This window comes from Ovis aries, chromosome 24 (genome assembly GCF_016772045.2).
Source record: "Ovis aries strain OAR_USU_Benz2616 breed Rambouillet chromosome 24, ARS-UI_Ramb_v3.0, whole genome shotgun sequence".
NCBI lineage: Eukaryota > Metazoa > Chordata > Mammalia > Artiodactyla > Bovidae > Ovis > Ovis aries.
The window spans coordinates 807,523-827,692 of record NC_056077.1 but is presented as its reverse complement, the minus strand read 5'-3'; the positions used below and the strand labels follow the sequence as shown (position 1 = coordinate 827,692).

Sequence of the window (20,170 nt, the reverse complement as noted above, 5' to 3'; positions counted from 1 at the left end):
CCCCCCGCCTGTCCCAGAGGGGGAAGTGCACCCACAGGCCAGGCCCCTGCCCTGTTCTGGGTGAGCAGGGTGGGGTTGCAAACCCGAGACACATCTGGAGGCTATGCTGGACGCCCCCCACACCTGGCCAGCCAGTTTGGGTGCTGGACGCCCACCCTCCAGACACACTTCCCACCGATTCAGCAGAGACACAGGCACATATAGGGCTTTCCTGATGGTGCAAAACCAGTGTTTATTCTGATTTCTTCCCAAGGTGCCCAGGGCCATCAGGCTGCATGCTCTTGTCCGGTCACGGCGGAGCCCCACAGCACCAGGAAGTCTGGGGCGAACAAGGCACAGAGGTGACACCAACTGGGGTGGGGGGATGTCCCAGCACCAGGAAGGAGGGGCCGCTGGCCACAGTCAGGGCTGCAGGGAGCCCTGAGGGACAAGGAGCCCTGGTGTGCATCCGGGGGTGCGTGTGGAGCCAGGTATATGCCGGCCAGGTCCTCAGGGCACTCACAGCTCCACACGGCACGTCCTCCTGCCGGGTCCATTCCTCGTGGCCCCGTCACGGGCTGTCCGGGTAACTCACCACAACCATGTGGGGGTCTGGAGTGGCCTACCGCCCCGAGGAGCCGTGACCCCGGGAGACAGTGCAGGGAAGGCAAGGCTCAGACGGAAGGGGGAGGGGACTTAGGCGGCTGTCTCCAGCCAGGCGTGGAGGGGCAAGGGTGAGCTGCTGTCGGCCCGGGCCCTTCCCAGGGAAACCCCGAGGGGCTTGGACAGGGGGCTGGGTGAGGACCTGAATGTCCCTGGGGTGGTGGGACCCGTGCAGAGTGTGTGGCCGCGTCAGGAGTCAGCACATAGACTGAGTAAGTGATGGACCAACGTCCTGGGACGTGTGACTGCAGCGGCCTCCTCCCCGTGGGCTCTGCCAGCCTGTCTAGGCCTCGCTTCGGTACCGCAGGCGGGAGAGCCGGTCCCGGACGGCCTGGTCGCTCTCGGGGCCGCCCTCGGCCAGGCGGACCACCCTGCCGCCCAGGACGAGGTCCTGCACCTTTTGTTTGGTCACAGAGACCAGGCCTGGCGGGTTGGGGCTGGCTGGGCCCGTCAGGAGTACGTAGGCAGCGTGGCGGCCCGGCTCCAGCAGAACCACTGCAGGGACACAGCAATCAGGGCGGGGTCTGGCCAGGGTAGACTTCCTGCAGCTGGCAGGCCCAGGCCCACGGGGGCGCACTCACCCTGGAAGGCGACGATGGGGGCGGAGACGCTGTCAAGCTCCAGCAGCACGCCGGGGAGCGTGGGGTGGAGCATGTACAGGCGGTGCCCGGCGGCTCCGGGCTCCTGTGTGAGTGCGGGGTGGAGGGCGAGGCCAACGCTCACGTTCGAGGCCCCGCCCAGAGCTGTGTCCCCCGGGGTCCCGGGAAATGCCAGCGCCAGCTCTGCACCCACCTCCTGCCCCCCTTCCCCGCCTCGGGGGTCTTCCGGCTGCTGCCCGGCCACGCCCGTCCTCCCACTCCCCCTCGTGTCTGCCAGCTCCGGGGGATTCTGTCTCCTTGCGCGCCCCCAGCCACTGGGTCTGCCCTGTGTTGTCCGCCAGAACCCAAGACTGTACCGTCTGGTTGGAGTCAGTCGGCTCATGGACGCCCCAGAAGAAAAAGGCGGAGCGGTGGTCTGCGGTGGGCAGGCTGGCGGACGGTGGGTCCCCAGGGAGGCCTGGGAGGACCTGGCTCCACAGGACGGCCCCAGAGCCAAGATCCAGGAGCAGCACCTGTCGGAGGCAGAGGACAGGTTGCAGCCCTGGGGGCGGCTCGCGGGGCCCTGGTCCTGCTCCCAGCTGTGAGTAGAGCCGAGGCTGGAGGAAGTGCCGCCGACCTGTCTGTCGGAGCCGGTCCCGTTCTCGACGAGCACGGCTGGGGTGTCGGGTTTGTAGTGGCCAAGAACAGGTTTTCTAGAAGGAGAGCCGAGAGGGGGCTCACGCAGGGCCTCTGTGAGGAGGTGCCCAGGGTGAGGCGCGCCAGTGAGGAGGGGCTGCTGTCATCAGCGGGGTTCTCACGACCCCCCCCAGCAGGGTGGCACCAGGTGACAGGCAGTGGCGTTGTCCCAGGTCTCCACAGCGGGACAGGCTGGGGGGCCCGGCTCTCTGCAGAAGGACCCCATACCTCAGGACCTGGGCTGTCCCGAAGGTCCACCTGGGCGTCAGATCCTGCCCGTCCAGCAGCACGCAGGCCTCGGTGCTCACGAGAAGCAGGTCATCGCCCGCCTTCCCTGGCACATTCATCAGGTAGCGGATGGCCCCCGAGCTGCAGGGGTGGGAGGGATGGGAGGGGGCCCCCGCAGGGCTGGGGCGGGATGCTCCCCGTCCTCTCCCCCGACTCCCCAGCGCGCCTGTGGGGCTCCCAGGGCGGAGCCTCATGTTTCTTGCTTCTCCAGTTTCAGGATAACAAGAGAACCTCGCTGGATGCAGAGACCAGCGAGCCCGGGGGCACCCATCTTCTCCCCGTTTTTATTCCACTTCTAGGCGCCAGGGTTCTGAGTTTGAGCCCAGGGTGACCCTAGACCCCTGGCACACAGCCTGTGCCCCCCCCGGCTCCTCGCTCCCCCCACCTGTGCACAACCAGCCTGTGTGACGTGGCGCTGAGCATGTCCTCCCAGAGGGGGTCGCTCTTGAGCGGGCTGTGCCTCCTGCTGACCTTCTCGTACAGGCCCTTAACGGAGCGGCTACAGAGGGCGGTGCCTGGGAACACAGAAGAGCCTCGAACCCTCTCAGCGGCGAGGCCCTCGCAGCCCTAGAGGCACAGCCAGCCCCACACCTGTCTCCACCCAGGTGCCAGCAGGCCCGTGGAGGAGGCCATCCTGAGGCCGCGGGTGCCACGTACCGCAGGGGACGAGGATGTAGTGGGCCCCCGCCCTGGTGACGTGGAGGATGGAGCCGCTGGCGCCGTCCACACCCAGGCTGTCCGGGGGGCTGACCTGCTGCCCGGTGCCACCCGAGTAGATGGAGCCGTTGACCTGCAGCATGAGGGGAGGAGACGGGGCTCAGTGCGCCGGCGGGGCGTCCAGGGCTGATGAGGCTGGGGGCCACGGGGCTGCCTGCAGCTCTGGCGGGGAGCGCACTCTCTGCCCGTCTCAGGGCCCCGGACAAGGCCCCGGTGGGGAGGCGGCACAGCTGGGATGGGGCGGTACCTGGTTCTCCTCCTGGATGAGGACCAGCAGGTCCGGGGCCCCGTCGGCATCAAGGTCAGGCACGCGGAGCAGAGGGCTCAGGACAGACACGTTTCCCCCAAAGCGGCTGGGCTGGCTCCACAAGGTCTTCCCTGAAACAGAACACAGTACCCAGCACTGTGCGTGTGGCCGCCACGGGGCCCGCAGGCGTGTCCTTCTGGCGGCAGGCCCCTCCTGTGCCCGCATCGTGTTTGCAGGCTGGCCGACGTGGACCTCCCCTTCCCGGGTGGGCAGGGTCTGGCTCACCGCTGCTCTCTGGGGTCACACACGAGCACGCACCGGGCAAGAATGAAGGTGCAGCCTGGTGGGGACCCGGGGACTGCAGGTGCTGACCTGACAGTGTCTGACACAGGTACAACCTGCCCGCATCCGTATTTAGACGTGTTCTTAGAACATTTCCTCTTTATTTTCCTGCCTGTCCTTAAAACCACAGCTTATAAAGCAAGTGCCACCTTGAATCACCCTAGTGTCAAGGCACAGGATTCCTCAGGGCCTTGGAAAGGGACCTGGGCCTGTTGTCTTTAAGGCGTGAACACGCCTCACGGCTCGAGCTGGACCGGCGCACACCCTGCTCCCCCTAGACCTGGCCTGGTACCTGCACCTGCCCCGAGAGTGGGCAGAAGCTGGCTGCCTCAGCCTCAAGTGCCCGCAGCTGCACTGGAGGGGAGAACAATGGAGTGTGACTCCTCACGGCCCCCAGGCCCGTGCCTTCCCTCCTGTCCAGATTTGCTGCCCCTGGGAAGGGCGAGCTGAGCCCTGAGGAGCATGCAGCCCTGAGACTCTCGAGCCTGGGCGGCCTGCAGCAGGGAGCAGCCCACCTGTGAGCGTGTCCACAGCGACGAGAGAGCCGGGCCTGCCGAGGACGACACAGGCAGAGGGCGCCGCGCTGCCCCTGGGCTGCAGGATGCCGCACTCCACGAAGGCCCCATCCTGGGCCACAGGCCTCTCCCAGAGGACGCTGCCGCTGGCCCCGGACACAGCGGCCACGAAGGTGCAGGGGCAGGAAAAGCCTGGAAGGAGGGCAGCCGCTGGCTGCAGCATGACCCTGGGCCTCGGCCCCAAGCCCTTGGGGGTCAGACGGGGAGGGGGCGATGTGGGCATGTCCAGGACTTCCTCCAGCTGCCTCCCCCAAACCCCGAGCAGGCCAGGGGACCCCTCCTCCTCCTGCAGGGAGCACTCAGCTTTGGGATAAAAATAAAACGTACCTTCATCAGCACAGGAAAGGCTGGAATTGCCGCGGCTGCTGTTGGTATTTTTATAAAGAAAGAGAATATCCTGGATCTTGTCCTTGTTCACGTCTTCTGAGGCCAGAAAGTCATAGGCGACTGGAAAGGAAACACCAGCCACGTTCCAGGCCAGGCCCAGCGCATCCCGCTCTGTGCCATGGGCCGAGCTGGGTGCGGCCGCGCACGGAGGGAGGCAGGGTAGTGCCGCCTCCACGGGCTGGCAACCCCGTGCCCTCCAGAGGGGGCGTTAGGTGCCAAGGACACCTGGGCAGCACCTTCTATCAGGGCCGAGGCCCGCCCTAATTGGCCTGGGATCTGGAGTCCACACTCAGGGGCTACCCCTTCCTCCGTTCGAGGACTCAGATTACAAACTACGTGCTTTAAAATCAGACATCGGAAGGAATGCAACGCGGCCCTTACCTCACCCTGGATACAAACATTTTCTCAAGATGGATCAAAGACCTAAACTGAAGAGCCAGAACCAAAAACTCTTAGCAAAAGAGACATGGGCGCAAACCAACAGAAGAAACAGGCGACAAAAGGGAAGAACAGGCAAACTGGACCTGATCAGGGGGCACCGTCAGGAGAGGGAGAAGAGCCACAGAGAGGGATGAAGCGCCTGCAGACTGTGCACCTGATGAGGCGGATCCAGAGTGCACAACAACAGAAACAACCCGACTCAGAAACAGGCGAGAGACTGGAAAAGACGTTTCTCCTAAGATGCACGAACAGTCCCCAAACTCACAGAAAGACACTCGTCATCACCAGCAGTAAGGGAAGCGCATCAAAACCGTGACAAGACACCACCTCCTAGTTGTTAGGACGGCGATTATTAAAACAAAAGAAAACCAGAGTTTCCGGCCTGGAGCCCTTGTCTTTCGCTCCTGAGGATGTAAAATGCGGCAGCTGCTGTGGAAAACAGCCCAGAAGTTTCTCAGAAAGTTAACACAGAATTAGCCTGGGCTCTGGCACTTCCATTCTTTGGGTTAGTACAGCCAGCATAACTGAACGCAGGGACTCAAGTAGTCACTTTTACAGGAACGTTCACAGCTGCGTTATTTACAAAAGCCAAAACATGGAAAAAAGCCAGGTGTCCATGGGTCGAAGAATAAACAAAATGTGATCCATCCATAAAACGGATTGTCATTCACCCATAAAAAAAGAGTGAAATTCTGCACCAGGCTGCAGCATGGATGAGCCTCGAGTGTAGTCAGTCAGTCAAAAGACACCTCAGTCACAAAAGACACCTCAGTCACGTGAGGGGCTAAGCACAGGCCCCCACCCCCACCCCCAGAGACAAGCAGCACAGAGGGCGGGGGGCTCGGGCGAGAAGGCGGGTGGAGAGCTGCCCTGCACTGGCCACAGAACTTCCGAGACAAAAGTTTTGAAAAAGTGACGATGGCCACTCGGTCTTCTGCACGAATGCCACTCAGCTGCTTAATCTAAAATGGCAATGTTTTTTGGTGATGCGCGTTTTACCACAAAAGTAAAGACTGAATACTGGACACAAGACTTTCAGAATTAAGTGGTGAAGAGCTTGGCAAATAAACCCTCGCCTCCAAAAATAACGCTAAAATGAGACAGAACTGTGAAAAGCTCCCATTTCAGGACTCTGGGAGCGGATCGAAGGCACACATTATTGGAGGAGCACTGATTTAAGACTTGTAACCGGAGCTCTGGGCTGCCCACCCTCCGTCAGCCGGGGCCCACACGGGGTTAAGATCAGAAAGCAGCAGCTTCCTGCCAGAGGGACTGAAAACGCGCGAGTGCCCTCTGGGCAGGCGGGGTGGGGGCGCGGGCAACTTCAGAGTGGATCACAGACCTCAATGGCAGGGCAAGAACTATAACGGGAAAACCCGGAGAAAATCTTCATGGCCTTAACTTAGGCAAAGAGTTCTTAGACACCAAAAGCGTAATCCACACTAAAAAAATGGATAATTTGACTTCATCGAAATTTAAAACTTTCGTGCTTCAGGAGACACCCTAAAGAGAATGGAAAGACAAGCCGCAGGTGAGTCACACGTATTCGAATGCCATACATGTGATGGAAGACTTGTGCCTGGAAGATATTAATATAAAAACCTTAAAAATTTTTGACTGACATATATTTGATTAACAATGTTGTGTTAATAATAAGACAATCATACTTTTAAGTGAGCGGAAGATATGAATAGACGCTCACCACAGAAGGAGTAAGACCAGCCAATAATTCACGTGAACATTGCTAGTCACCAGGGAAACGCGAACCACAGTGAGATACCACTTCACACCCACTAGGAAGGCCACACGGCAAAGACCATGACGAGTGTTGGCCAGTGGGGACATGAAACGGAGGCCTGGAAGGGACCAGAGTCAAACCGGACTTAGTGAGAGGTTCAACACCCCTGTTCCTGCCAGTCTTCCCAAGGAAAACAGGACACGTCCACACAAGGATTTGTACACAAATGTTCACAGCAGTGTTGCTCATGAAAGTCAGGAACTGAAACGATGCAAATGGTCACTGGCTGGCCAGTGGATGAACACTCTGTCCACACAGAGGAACACGCGAGTGCACAGATGAACTCATGTGGGAGAAGTGAAGATGCGTCTCACAGGATTTCATTCACGTGAAGTGTCCAGGCCTGGGAAGCGCATGCAGACAGGAGCCGGTGGTGGGGACAGGCCACGGCGAGGAGCCGGGCAGGAATGAGGGGGCAGTCTCAACGCTGGATGCAGAGACAGCTGCCCAGGTGCACAGGCCTCCAACTGACTAAAGGTCACAGAGTCATGCACTCAACACAGGTGGATATTACGATACATGAACTACCGCTCAGTAAACCTGACAAAAATCAACATAGAAGCAGATGTTACCGCTCGCTGTCAAAATTAAGCACCAAATTCTGAACAGGACCGACTGTAAGTGGGGCTCATGGAAGACATTTCCCTTATTCCACCAGAAAGTGAAAGTGAAAGTTGCTCAGTCGTGTCCAGCTCTTTGTGACCTCATGGCCTACATAGTAGGTGGAATTCTCCAGGCCAGGATACTGGAGTGGGTAGACTTTCCTTTCTCCAGGGGATCTTCCCAACCCAGGGATCGAACCCAGGTCTCCCACACTGCAGGCAGATTCTTTACCAACTGAGCCATGAGGGAAGCCCTATTCCACCAGAGAGGGCTTCCAGTCTGTTTAAAGCAGCACTGCTAGGCTGTGAGCACGCAGGCCTCCTGATGCGGGATGGCACCCTGTGGGCAGGGACGTGCCCAGGAAGCAGATTCAGCTGCAGGCCCAGATCGTGGGCACTAGTCAGCAGGGAGGGCTGGAGCCCGTCAGGAGACCGGCGGCCTGGTTCTCGCCTTTGGGATGGCCTTCTCTGCATCTATTCTGCCAGGTGCTCTCTTGCGAATATCTTTTTAAGTCAGGAAAGTAACCACACGGGCCCCTTTCTTTTCCCGACCCCACCCACCATCCCGAGGGCACTCCCGTTTCCGACGCCAGGGCACCCGGCCGCCCACACCTGCCGCGTTGTAATCGATCCTCCACACCCCCTGCGACGCCGGCCGGTCCGGACACGGGATGATGAAGGAGACCACGAACACCACGAGGAGGCAGGCGAACAGGGAGAGGAAGAAGGCCGCGGTCCGGCAGCGCGAGAGGCGGGTCTGCGGGGCCGGCGTCCCGCGGGGCTCCTTTCCCGCCGGGGCCCCTGCGTTCTCCGGCACCTTCCTGTTCTCGCTCTTGAGCGGGTGGATCTCGGCCTCCAAGTCCTTGCCGTCCGTCATCGTGCGCACATCCCTGAGTTCACCTCCCGGCCACTGCGGTGGCAACAGAAGGAGAGGCGGTCAGGGGCTGGCGCGGCCGTGGCCCATCAGCCAGGAGAGGCAACAGCATCACGGCTCCTCTGGAGAAGGGCTCTGGACCGGGAGGCCGTGGTCTCAGAGGCAGCAGGCACCACGGCTCCCGCCTGCTGACCCGGGTAGGCCAGCCAGGCGAGACTACAGCAAAGCACACGTTAAACATTAACCATGAACTGAGGCACCTCTGACCGGCCTCTCGCCTGCCCTGAGAGAGGGCTGGACCCCAGGGAGGGGCTGCGCTTACTCATGGTGTGACCTGGGCGTTGGGCGAGACCTGCTGGGGCCTGCGTCTGTCCCTGAGAAAAGGAACAGTGTTCAGGAGGCTGAGGCTTAGAGTGCTAAAGACACGGAGAGCACAGGTACAGCTTCTGACACATAGCGCAGCCAACTGTTGCTGGAAACGTGGGTGGGGCCCACCTGCCTCCTTCCTGCCCCCTCGCCAAGTGCACCAGGCGTGGGCAGGGAGGGAACCCGGGGAGGCTGGCTCGGAAAACATGGTGGAAAACCCTTCTGAAGAGGTGAACCACTGACAGCTGCAAGCCACCACCACCAAGCCCCGAGCTCTTCGTTGTGCGAGAAGGAAACACACTGCTGTTATTTTAGCTTTTGGCCGTGCCTCTTGGCACGTGGGATCTCAGTTCCCCTGCCAGGGATCGAACCCGAGCCCCCTGCAGTGAAGATAAACCGCTGGACCACCAGGGAAGTCCCACACTTCTGTCTTGTGTAAGGCCAGGTATTTGTCATTTTGATCCTTTTTAAACAGCCAAACCGGAGAAGGTAATGGCACCCCACTCCAGTACTCTTGCCTGGAAAATCCCATGGACGGAGGAGCCTGGTAGGCTGCAGTCCGTGGGGTCACTAAGAGTCGGACACGACTGAGCAACTTCACTTTCACTTTTCACTTTCATGCACTGGAGAAGGAAATGGCAACCCACTCCAGTGTTCTTGCCTGGAGAATCCTAGGGATAGGGGACCCTGGTGGGCTGCTGTCTATGGGGTCGCACAGAGTTGGACACGACTGAAGCGACTTAGCAGCAGCAGCAGCAGTAGCAAAGAGCCAAACCAGTGTCACACAAACGGACACAGATCACATTGAGAGGACGCAGGGGATCACAGGGCCTGAGTGGGTGAAATCCTCATCTACCCGAGAGGGAGGCCCTGCTGGAGGTCAAAACCAGGACGGTGTGACGGGCTCCCACGGGGTGGGTCAGGGAAGCAGGAAGCGGCCACAGAGAGCACCGATTCCCTGTATAAACTTTTTACTTTCTCCCTTTAATGCCTTTTCTCTATCTATATAATAAAAACCTGTGTATACACCCACTAGAGCAGCTTTAGTAATAATGTGAAAAAATCGTTAAGCGTGGAGGAGGAGGTGGAGACCCTGGGTAAATAGTCGTGTGCGGCTGAGGGGGCGGGCATTGCGGCAGCTGCCGTGGAGGTGGCCTGGCAGCTCCTCAGACGGTCAGACACGGGGCAGTGGTCTGACCCAGCGGCACCACTCCTGGGCGTCCCCCCAGGAGACCCAGAGCACCTGCACACAGACATTCAGAGCTTCACTGTTAGAACAACACCAGTGTCTCTCTACAGGCGGTGGGCACGCAGCACGGGTCTGCCCGTGTGACGGAGTATTGCACAGCTGTGAACAGTCACTTGGTGAGACTGTGCAGACACAGGGCACACGCTGAACAGCCTCATTCAGTGTGCCCAGAACAGGCAGCTCCCTCGACGCAGAAAGTGAGTGAGTGGGTGCCAGGGGCGGGGGAGGCGGCTGCTAACAGGCGTTGCTCTGCCCTGTGATGCAGCGATGGCTGCAGACCTCATGCGTGTACTAAATGTCACTGATAGTAAGGTCCATGTTACGCGTACCTTACCACAACTGAAAAACCAGACGTCTGTGCCTTCTCAATGTTGAGACAGGAGTTTTCATATCGTGAAAAGGTGAGCCTGTCAAGGAAATGAGCTGAACACAGGAAATGGAGCAAAGCTGGTGACCAGGGCCTCCTCTCAGCCCAGCATCTGACTGCAGGGGAGGAGCGGGGCACCAGCAGAGAGGGTCTGGGAAGCCGGCTCACAGACAGGTCGTCAACACCGGGCGCTTCCGACAGGCACCCTCATGCTGGTAGGCTTACCTCTGTTGCCAAGTGGTGGGCATTTCAGCCCCGCTTTGGTATCCGCAGCAGCAGCACAGCTGTGGGAGTCGTGGGGGGGTGGATGCTGTGCCCGCCCCGGCCATGGGGACTTGGGATGCGGCCCCCTCTCAAGCTCTGTGGGCAGTTCTCATCAAGTGTATTAAACCCAGAAACAGTGAGTTGACTAAAGGAAAGCATTAAAGGACGCTGAGCACCCTGCTGGCCTGCAGGCGTGGCACAGGAGTGGCATGGGGCCTGCAGACAGTGCGGGGATGCTCAGGCCTGGTTGCCGGGAACCTGCCGTGTTGTGAGCTGAAACCTGCCTCCCGTGACCAGCTCCCGGCCCAGATTCTGTGCTGCGGAGTCACATCTAATCCCTCTCTTACACGTAAGCCTTCCCAGCGTCTAAAGACCATTAATGAAAAACCGTGTTCAGGAGGCTACCGCCTGCCCCTAGAGCTGCGGCCCATGACAGGTGCGGGCTCTCTGGGGCCCCGTCCAAGGTACCCGTCTGACCTCGCTACACCACCCAAGGTTCCCGATGGCCAAAATACCGCAGCTAATGTTGGCAGAAAGAGAATTTGTGGGATAGAGGTTGTTGTTTGCGTGGTGCAGTGGCTAAGTCACGCAGACAGTGCCAGAATGGAGGGGAGCCGGAGAGCCAAACTCAGAGACCGGTGGGTACTGGGGACCCGATGTGGCCGGGGCTCGGCGGGCCCACGGCTGGGGGCAGTAGGCGCTGGCACCAGGCTCGGCCTCGGGCCCTCTCAGTGGGACGCTCCTGGGGCATGCCGGCCGCCCCTCCGGTTGCGCACCCCCTGTGGACCGCCCATCCCCTGGGCCGCCCCGCTCCCAGCCCCGCACCCTCCTGCCAAGGCCCTGGAGGGGTCCGGAGATGGCACGGCAGGCGGCGGCACCGACAGACTGGCCCCGAGGAAGCACAGGCTCTCCATCCTGCTGTGCAGCCACGCAGGCCCCAAGCCTCCAGTCACGCCTGTGAGCGAGGCCAAAGGCCACCGCCCTCACCTCGGGCAGGGCCTGCCCAAACGGCCAGTGATAAGCCACTCCGGAAAGTGAAATACTGAGCTCTACCTTGCAGCGTCTTCGAGAGCCATTTCGGCTCCTGTGAGCTAACAGTGTGCCGGGGCGGGCCAGGGGGGTCTCTGGCTGGAGGCCGAAGCAGCGCGGGCCCTCGGCCCTGCTGCCTATCCTGCTTAGGAGCCAGAACGCCAGGCACCTCCCTGAGTCAAGAGCTCACTCTAGTTACTCTGAATAACTTTTTTCCTTTTAATCATTAACAGAGTTCCAAGTTAAAGATACTTTGTAACAAACAGGTGAAGGATACCATGCTCCTTCCTGGGGAAGGTTTGTGTTTTTAGGAGAGAAACCTTACCAAGTAACAAGACTTGATTCACCTGGAAACAAGCCGTGCACAGAGAGAAGCCTGGGGCGAGACCCTGAACCACTCGCTGGACTCCTCCTCCTTCCTGGGTCCCTGCAGGCCAGGCGGGGCTCTCGGGTCGGGTGGGGGTCCACACGCCCACGGCGCTGCTGCTGCCCCTGTCCTCAGACGCCCGGACAAGGGAGCGCGTGTGGAGGCTGGCGGCCGGGGGAGGCGGGTCTGTGCCACAGTGCCTCCAACACCACGCAGGACGTCACCACCGGCCGGGGCCAGCCCTGAGAGCTTTCTGTAACATCTTGTGAGCCTATAATTAGTTCCAAGTACACAGTTTAAAAAATAATAAAGAAGGGGGGTCAGAGCTCCCCCTGTGCTGGCGCCGCCCTGGGGCTGCCTGATCTTGAAGCTTCTGCTCCAGAGTCAGAGAACTGTTTGTGCTTTGTTCTGCTTGTTCTTGGCAGAACATCAACCACAGTGGAGTTTCTGCAAAGACCTCTGAGAACAGTCAACCTCCACCCTGCCTGTTTCACACCAATCACTGCCTTTCTGCGGGCCCCCCCATGGCAATCACTTCTCTCCCCACCATGGGGAGAACGTCCCTCTGGTTCTCTGCTGCTCATGTACAGCGAGTCCCTGAAGAAGACAGCACAGGTGTCTCAGGTCACGAAGGGCCTGCCTGGGCAGGAGGGGAGCCCATGAGGGCGTGGCGGGGCTCCAGGGTCCCCCAAGCCGAGGGCACACCTGGACCTGGCCTGGGTGCCCACAGCACCGCTCACAACTGAGGGTGCTGAGAGTGCCTCAGGGTGCCAGCCCGATCCCTGAGCCTGGCAGATGCAGAGTACAGTGCCCAGTCTCCTCGGAGCCACATCAGTCAGTCGGTGAACCCCAGGCTTTTTTCCGGTCTGTTTCAGATCACAGCTGTTCCGGTTCAATTCCACACAAAGGGGGAATAAAAGTAACTTAACAGGTCTTTTGCCTCTAATACCACAATGAAACCTCTGCAACCTTAACCCCGGAATGAAGCCCAAACCCAGGTGTGTTGATTAACTAGCCCCTCACCTGCCAACACAGGACAGACCCACAGCCCCCCACCGATGGGCTCTCAGTAACGGGCCCGCTGGAAAGACAGGCCAGCCTGGGCATGGTATGCATATTTTCCACGTCAGCAAAACTCAGTGTGGGAGCCTTGTGTACGCACCCTCATCAGCATCAGGGCAACAGATGCTGAAGGAAAGCACAGCCCACGCTGGGCACACGGACACCGAGGGAATGAAGCCGCCTTCACCTCAAATGGGCTTCCCTGATAGCTCAGCTGGTAAAGAATCCGCCTGCAATGCAGGAGATCTCGGTTCAATTCTTGGGTCGGGAAGATCCATTGGAGAAGAGATAGCCTACCCATTCCAGTATTCTTGGGCTTCCCTGGTGGCTCAGCTGGTAAAGAATCCACCTGCAAGGCAGGAGACCAGGGTTTGATCCCTGGGTTGGAAAGATCCTGGAGAAGATAAAGGCTACCCTCTCCAGTATTCTGGCCTGGAGAATCCCATGGAGATCATGGGGGCGTAAAGAGTCAGACACGGCTGAGTGACTTTCACCTCCAATAACAGCTGTTAGGATACGACAGAGAATGAAAAGATAATAAAGGGCAAGGCCCTGGGGCTCAGCGATTTGAATCCTGACCTCATTTGCAGCCCTGTCCTTTTCTGTCATTTCTAAGCTGCTCTGGGACTTAACGACAGAAATCAAGCTGATTCACATGATTTTTGGTCACTGGGTTTTTTTTTCTCCTGACGCTTCTGAGCTTCCCAAATAACTATGAAAGTAAACCAACAGAAAAAAGAAATGAAGGGAACAGTGAAAGGTAGAAAGAAAATCCACCTAGATGATATCTGTTAAGGCAAAAGGTATGACTCTAAAAATCACCTGCTTGAGATAAACACGCAATCACTGTGTGAGGCTTTCCAAAGCTGCCTGCCCCACCACCGCCCCCAGCACTAAGAAGCCTCACCCAGCTCCCCCGGGTGTGTCTGCTCAAGGCCAAACCTGCGCTCCTGCTCGGCAGGGAAGGACAGAACACCCAGCAAGAGTTAACATTTGGAGGGGCAAGAAGATGCAGTATTTGGAGAAAAGAAATAACTCCTTTTCCTCCAAGAGTTCTTTCTCTGAGAAGAGTTTACTAAGTCAGAGACAATAGAAAAATAAAAAATGAAAAAGCCTCACCCTAACTTTGATGCATAATGAAAGCACAAAGAGTCTATCTAACAAGGCTAACAAAGAGTCTAACAAGGGAGAATTGCCCCAACAAAGACCTGACGATTCTACAGGAATTATGAAAGCAGGGGTTAACTTTTTAAACTAAAATTTGGTAACTTTTTTTTGGAGAGATCATTTTAGAGGAGTTTAATAAGAAACATGTCCCCCACCCCCACCCCCTGCCCAATTTTAAAATGTTCAAATTTACAGCATTCCTTTTTTTTTTTTTTTCGGTTGTGCAGAGAGGCTTGTGGGATCTTAGTTCCCCAACCAGGGATCGAACCCATGTGCCCTGCATTGCAAGACAGATTCTTAGCCACTGGGCCAGCAGGGGAGTCCCCACAGCATTCTTTTAAAGGAATTTTCAGACGACGAATCAAAGAGGTCAGATGTTGAAAATTAAGCACTTCAAACAGAAAGGCTGTTTGCATATTTTTAAAAATTGGCTCAAAGTAAGTAAAATTTTTGTTTAAGCGGCATGCCTTAAAATCTTAACTCTGGTTTTAGCTGAGAATTTTGAGAACATGGAACCACAGTCTGCTCTGTGAGGGAAGAAGGAAGGAGGCACCCGCTGGTATTTGCCCAGGAGTCCTGGTGGAGACACAGACTACCTCCCTCCATTCACACAGGAATAGCTGCTTCGATTACTTGACCTTACTAGGGTGACAGCCTCACAAAGCAGGTATTATTTTAATCAAAGGTAACTGTGAATCAGAAAACATGAAAAATATGTAGGGAACACTCAGGAAAAACTCTGACTATAGGTTGACCTCACTCCTTTAGCTTCACCAGCTAGTGAGAGAAACCAAAAGGATTTTGTCACTGGATTAAACCATGGCAAGATTTAATCGAACAGATCAGGTCCAGCGTGACTCGTAAGGTGGGGGTGAGGGAGGAGCAGGCTTCTCTCTGCCGGGAGCTCTCCCCCTAACTCACACTCAGCGGGCTTATATTTCAAAGGGGCAGGAATCACACAGGATGGAACACAGAGCATCTGATCGTGTGTCCATTGCCTTTGCTCACTTGGCCATGCTGTGACTGACTAGTAAGGGGGCTGGTTTTCAAGTCTTCTGTGGGGCTGGGTCCCCTGCCAGGAGGCCCTCTCGAGCCTCGAGCCTCGGCTGGACCGCGTCAAACCTCAGGAAGCTCTGCATGAGCCCCATGGACCGGGCGGGCCACCTTCCACCAGAGAACTCGGCCTTCTTCCTTCAAAGCGCCCATGATACTCCTCCTGAAGCCACTGACGGAGAGCTATTTTAGGGCAGGCACACTCCCGGTGCCAAACACACGGCAGACGCTGGGTAAGTGTCAGTTACGTGGGGAGAAAGCTTTACGCAAGAGCTTGTCTTGGTGCTCAGACCTCCTGACCTGTAATCACGAATCCACCTTACAGCACACGTGCCCCAACGCTCGTCCCCAAAGCCAGCTATGACACACACAGGCGGTCTAGGAACATCTTGACATCAGGACTGCTCCGACAGCATTCAACCAGAGGCGCGCGTGACAGACGCCCTCAGAACCCAACTGGGCAAACTGGGTTTTCGGCTGAGCAAAGCAGAAGTCAGACAATGCCCACTTCAGTGTTCAGTTGTTTACAGCCGAAAAACTATTTCCTCTTGTCACTAAGCAAATAATCTCAAGACAACCGGATAAAGACAAATGTTTCACGGGCAGGTCAGTGCTTAGGGACCAGACCTCAGCACAATCCCTTTCCTTCACAAGACTCAAGGCCACACCTGTCAGAGCAGGTGAGGGTGGCTGGAACACTGCCTAAGAGTGAGCTAAGAAGGACTAGCCACCTGTATTTCAGATGAGTGACTATTACACAGAACAGGGTTTTGCAGATTTATCCATAAAATCACATGGAAGAAGCCTTTTACCTGAGTTCTAAGGCAGATTTAATTTCCTCTGATTCCCCCACACACCAGTGTTTCTTCTTATCCTCACATTAGGGAAGGCAGAGCTTTTAAGAAGATAAAGAATAACTTATTTGATCACCTTTCTTTCATCAATCCTATAAGTTGGTCTTCACTTGAATTTACTCATTTTTTAAAAGCTTTTGGCACACAAACGTTTAGAGATTCGTGAATGCAGAGAGCACTAGCCCATCCTTCCACTCACCCAGTTCAGTGATTTCTAACAGAGCCAGCCGTTTCCGTCTACAGACCAGCACTCTTCTCCACCATGCCCCACCTCCAGTTTTTAAAAAAGTTGCTCCAGTTTTGGAGACATGCCATTTGATCTCTCAACATCTGCTTCCTGGTTATTCATTTAGGAATCAGTGTTCTTTTCGGACACCATATCCAAATTCCATGAAGGATTTAACACAGTGAAAAGGGACAAAATTCACTAAGTTTGTGGGTTTTATAAAGACTGATTTTGAGTGAGGTATCCAGTACATTTCAAAACAACCAACAAACCCTGTAGATTCTAACTTACCTCTTAAATTAGCTTCTCCTTCCAACAGCAACTACTTCAGGTCATACTTCCATAATTTCTCACTTGGATTTCTGTAGCCCTCTCAAATCTCGATTAAAAAAAAAAACAACAAAAACCCTGCCTTCATGCTGCAAGAGACATCTTTCTAAAACATCTCCTGATTCTGTCATTCCCCTGCTCGAAACTCTTGACCAACCCTTCACAATTTGCCTGCAGGTCTTTTCACCACCTGGCTCTTGCCAACCTGTAGTGTCATCTCTCCCCAAACCCTACACCGGGCATCTGTTTCCTCAGTCATGAGGCCTTAAACGCCCATTCAAACCAGACCCCGCCCTCCGCACCTGCCATTGCTCCTTACTCACTGAGCCACTGGTGAGACCTGCCCCGGATGGCAGAAACTTCAGAAGGTATCCCTTCTTTGTGGCCTTTGTTTTCCCAGGATAAAGCATGGTGCATGGCATAAAATAAACACACACATTCACCTGTCAATAAATGTCCAATTCTTCCTATGGTCTGCCTGTAAGCTTTTCTTGGAAGTGTAATTCATAAACGCATTTTTTGTTGCTGTTGTTTTTCTCTTTGTGGGCTTTTTCACAAATGCATACACTGTGCAGGAGCAGGTGACTTTTAAAACCTCGTTTGAAATACAGAGCATGTATCAGACGTCAGGGTCAGTTTGACTACCTCACATCTACCCCTTCTTTCTGTAAGAGCACCCGGATTTTCTCTGGGTAAATGCACTTTTCCACAAGCCGACTGTGGTTCTGGTAACTCTGAGGAGAGCTCCTTGTCTAGGGTTAGCTATCAGGTAGCCAACAGGGGTTAGGATCCAACTGGAATTACAAAGAGGCACTCTTCCCATAGGAGTGGTTTTAAAATAAGTTCACAAGCTCTTTGATGTGCCTTCCTTCAAGGTGATGTCTTTGAGGACCTTTCTGGCAGTCCAGTGATTAGGAACGTGCCTTTCAATGCAGGAGATGTGGGTTCGACCCCTGGCAGGGGAACTAAGATCCCACGTGCTGGAGAGCAACTAAGACCGAATGCCACAACAAAGACCCAGCACAGCCAATAAGTAAGCAAGTAAATAAATAAATGCCTACTATGCCCCTTAAAACTTCCCTAAAACACTTTCCTTCCCATTATGACTACCCAGAACCAGCCAAAATTCTGCTTCCTAGATATGTTAGAGACCCACTGGATACATTCTAGGCATATCCAATATACCTTGGTCATATCGTTTTTCAAAAAAATAAACAGGTGAAGTCTTTTGTGCTTAGTGATGCTAGCAGATAGAATGTGGCAGGAGAACCAGCAAAATTGCAAAACAAGTTCATAAAGGTGTGGTGGCTTCACCATCCTCTCCTCTCTGACGTCCTGCTCTGAGGCGAGGAGGCCGTGGTCCCTGTGCAAAAGCCCCCCAAGCTAGGATATTAGGACTCCAACCAACAGCCCAGAAGGCACCGAGGTCTTGAGTGAGCAGTCTGTCCTGGAGTCAGAACCTCCAGTCCCAATCAAGACTTTAGAGGACTGTGGCCCCAGCCAGTATCTTGGTTGCAACCCCATGAGAGTCCTTGAACCATAATCACCTAAGTCACTCATGAATTCCTGACCCACAGAAACTGATAATAAATGTTTGATGTTTTAATTCATTAAACTTTGTGCTGATTTGTTACAGAGCAGCAGATAACTAATACAAGCAGGCAGGACAGAGTCAGGAACCTGAGAAGAAAGCCAACACATAAACAGATTAAAGAGTTATGTGAGAAAGTAGTGGTACTAATGAGACCACTAGTGAGGCCATCATCAGATCCTGATGGTCTCATTTAAGCTGCTGGCCCCATCTGTTTCTGGTCCCCTGGACATTCCTAAATGAAAGGCAGTGGAGTCCCTCCAGAGGTTGAACTAGTTTTAATAGATGCTTGACACTCGAAGCCGAAAGCTCAGAGAACTGGTAAAATGCCCAAGCAAATCTCCACTTGGTTGCTAACAGGGCCATTTTCATTTCACCCTTTCCTGCTCCTAATTTAGCTAACTTATTGTACTTACTATCTGTATCTTCCCATAGAATTGAAGCTCCTTGAGAACAGGAATTCCTTGATAAAGTGCTAAATCCTCAGCATAGACAACCATGCCTCACTGGCTCCTCCCCCCGCCCCACCCTCCACCCCCGCCCCTTGGGGCACTTTTTGAGTTCCCTTGAGCTGCTGTAACTGCAGGCTCACAGTCAAAGTGCAAGAGAGGAGGGGGAGAGGTCTGGGTGAGGCTCAGGATATCAGCAGCCTGAGTGAGTGAGTCGCTCAGCCGTGTCCTACTCTTTGCTCATGGACTGTAGCCTGCCAGGCTCCTCTGTCCATGGAATTCTCCAGGCAATCAGCAGCCTAGGAGGAAGCAAGTCCATCGCACAAGCTCCTCGGCTGAAATTACAGGGTTGCAAGGATTTGCCTGTCAGTTCCCAGGCAGTCAGTTCACGGGGGAGCTGAAGTCTCACACACAGCGTTCTTCCTCCTTTTCAACCTTGCCTTGTTTTTGCTTAGAAGACCGGCTGCAGAGAGCGATCACCCCATAGATAAGTAACCGTCAGCTGAGCTTCGGTTACCGGGCCGGTCCTCTGACAGGCGCTGTCCTAGTAACAGGACGTGGATCTCTGACCGTGGCTAGCGGCAGCTCACGAACATCCTGTCTTAGCATATTTTAAAATTACTCCCCAGGCAACCCATGAAGCAATGGCTGGCTCGCCTCCCGAGCAGCTAACCAGGGATGGGAGTTAATCCTGTCCTGGGGGAAAAGCGCGGCTGAACTGAAGCCCGGGCTGCGGGAGTCGGATCTGCTCGGAGCGCCTCCACCCACCCGGCGGCGCGGACACGCGCGGACCCCAATGCCGGGAGGTGGGCGCGAGCACGATCGGGCCCTGGGGGCTGGGGTCTCCTGGGACCCCGCGGCGGCGCGGACACAAGCTGCGGGCAGGGAGGGGGCGGACCGCGCGAGCCCCGCGGCGCGCACGCGCGAGCAGGACGAGGACGCGCTACTCACCTGCCGCCGCGCCCTCGCGAGGCTGCCGGAGCTGCTGCCGCGCCGCCGCAGGCCGCTCGGGCCCGCCTCTGGCGTCACTTCCGGTCGGGTGGGGCGGGCCAGGCGGAAGCGCTCCGGGTCCGGCCCCGCCTTGCGGCCCGCATGGTTGCCGAGCAACACTGACGGCGGTGGGGGTCCGCCCGGCGAGTTGCACTTGGGGCTTTGGCTGCTCTGCTGCGGTTCCGCGGTCGTCGGCGCGTTAGAGCCTCTTTCGTAGGTTTTCCGTGTGTTGGCCGACGCTTCCTCTTCCGGAAGTGCCTATTCTGATCGTTGGTCCAGTTTTCTTCTCAGTGGGGTGTGTTTTTTGTTTTCTTCTCAGTGGGGTGTGTTTTCGTACTGTTTCTTAGCGCTCTGCTGCTGCTAAGTCACTTCAGTCGTGTCCGACTCTGTGCCACCCCATAGACGGCAGCCCAACAGGCTCCCCGGTCCCTGGGATTCTCCGGACAAGAACACTGGAGTGGGTTGCCATTTCCTTCTCCAATGCATGAAAGTGAAAAGGGAAAGTGAAGTCGCTAAGGAATGTTAAATTCTTGTAGGTTGCTTATGTCGTTAAGTATCTCGTTTTGCGCCTTGTCTTTTCAGTTTATGGATTTATATTTCAATATAAAAAGTGCCAGTC

General features: G+C 56.0%; 1 protein-coding gene across 18 annotated transcripts; it reads right to left on the bottom strand.

Moving 5' to 3' along the window:
- Positions 1–201: 201 nt before the first annotated feature.
- FAM234A (family with sequence similarity 234 member A) lies at positions 202–19,582 on the bottom strand. Of its 18 annotated transcripts, XM_042239843.2 has the most exons (15): positions 19,513–19,582; positions 16,483–16,570; positions 15,924–16,006; positions 10,132–10,209; positions 7,926–8,223; positions 4,413–4,532; positions 4,026–4,217; positions 3,169–3,299; positions 2,862–2,994; positions 2,590–2,719; positions 2,145–2,285; positions 1,858–1,933; positions 1,598–1,753; positions 1,224–1,326; positions 202–1,137 (listed from the first exon to the last, which is right to left on the bottom strand). In XM_042239843.2, exons 5-15 carry the CDS (start codon positions 8,188–8,190, stop codon positions 926–928), a joined length of 1,659 nt encoding a protein of 552 aa, XP_042095777.1. In that variant the 5' UTR covers positions 8,191–8,223; positions 10,132–10,209; positions 15,924–16,006; positions 16,483–16,570; positions 19,513–19,582; the 3' UTR covers positions 202–925. The 18 variants fall into 18 exon arrangements, with proteins under 18 accessions (XP_042095777.1, XP_042095772.1, XP_042095776.1 ...); XM_042239838.2 differs by lacking the exon at positions 15,924–16,006 and having other exon boundaries at positions 10,132–10,225; XM_042239842.2 differs by lacking the exon at positions 15,924–16,006.
- Between the last annotated feature and the right edge of the window lie 588 nt (positions 19,583–20,170).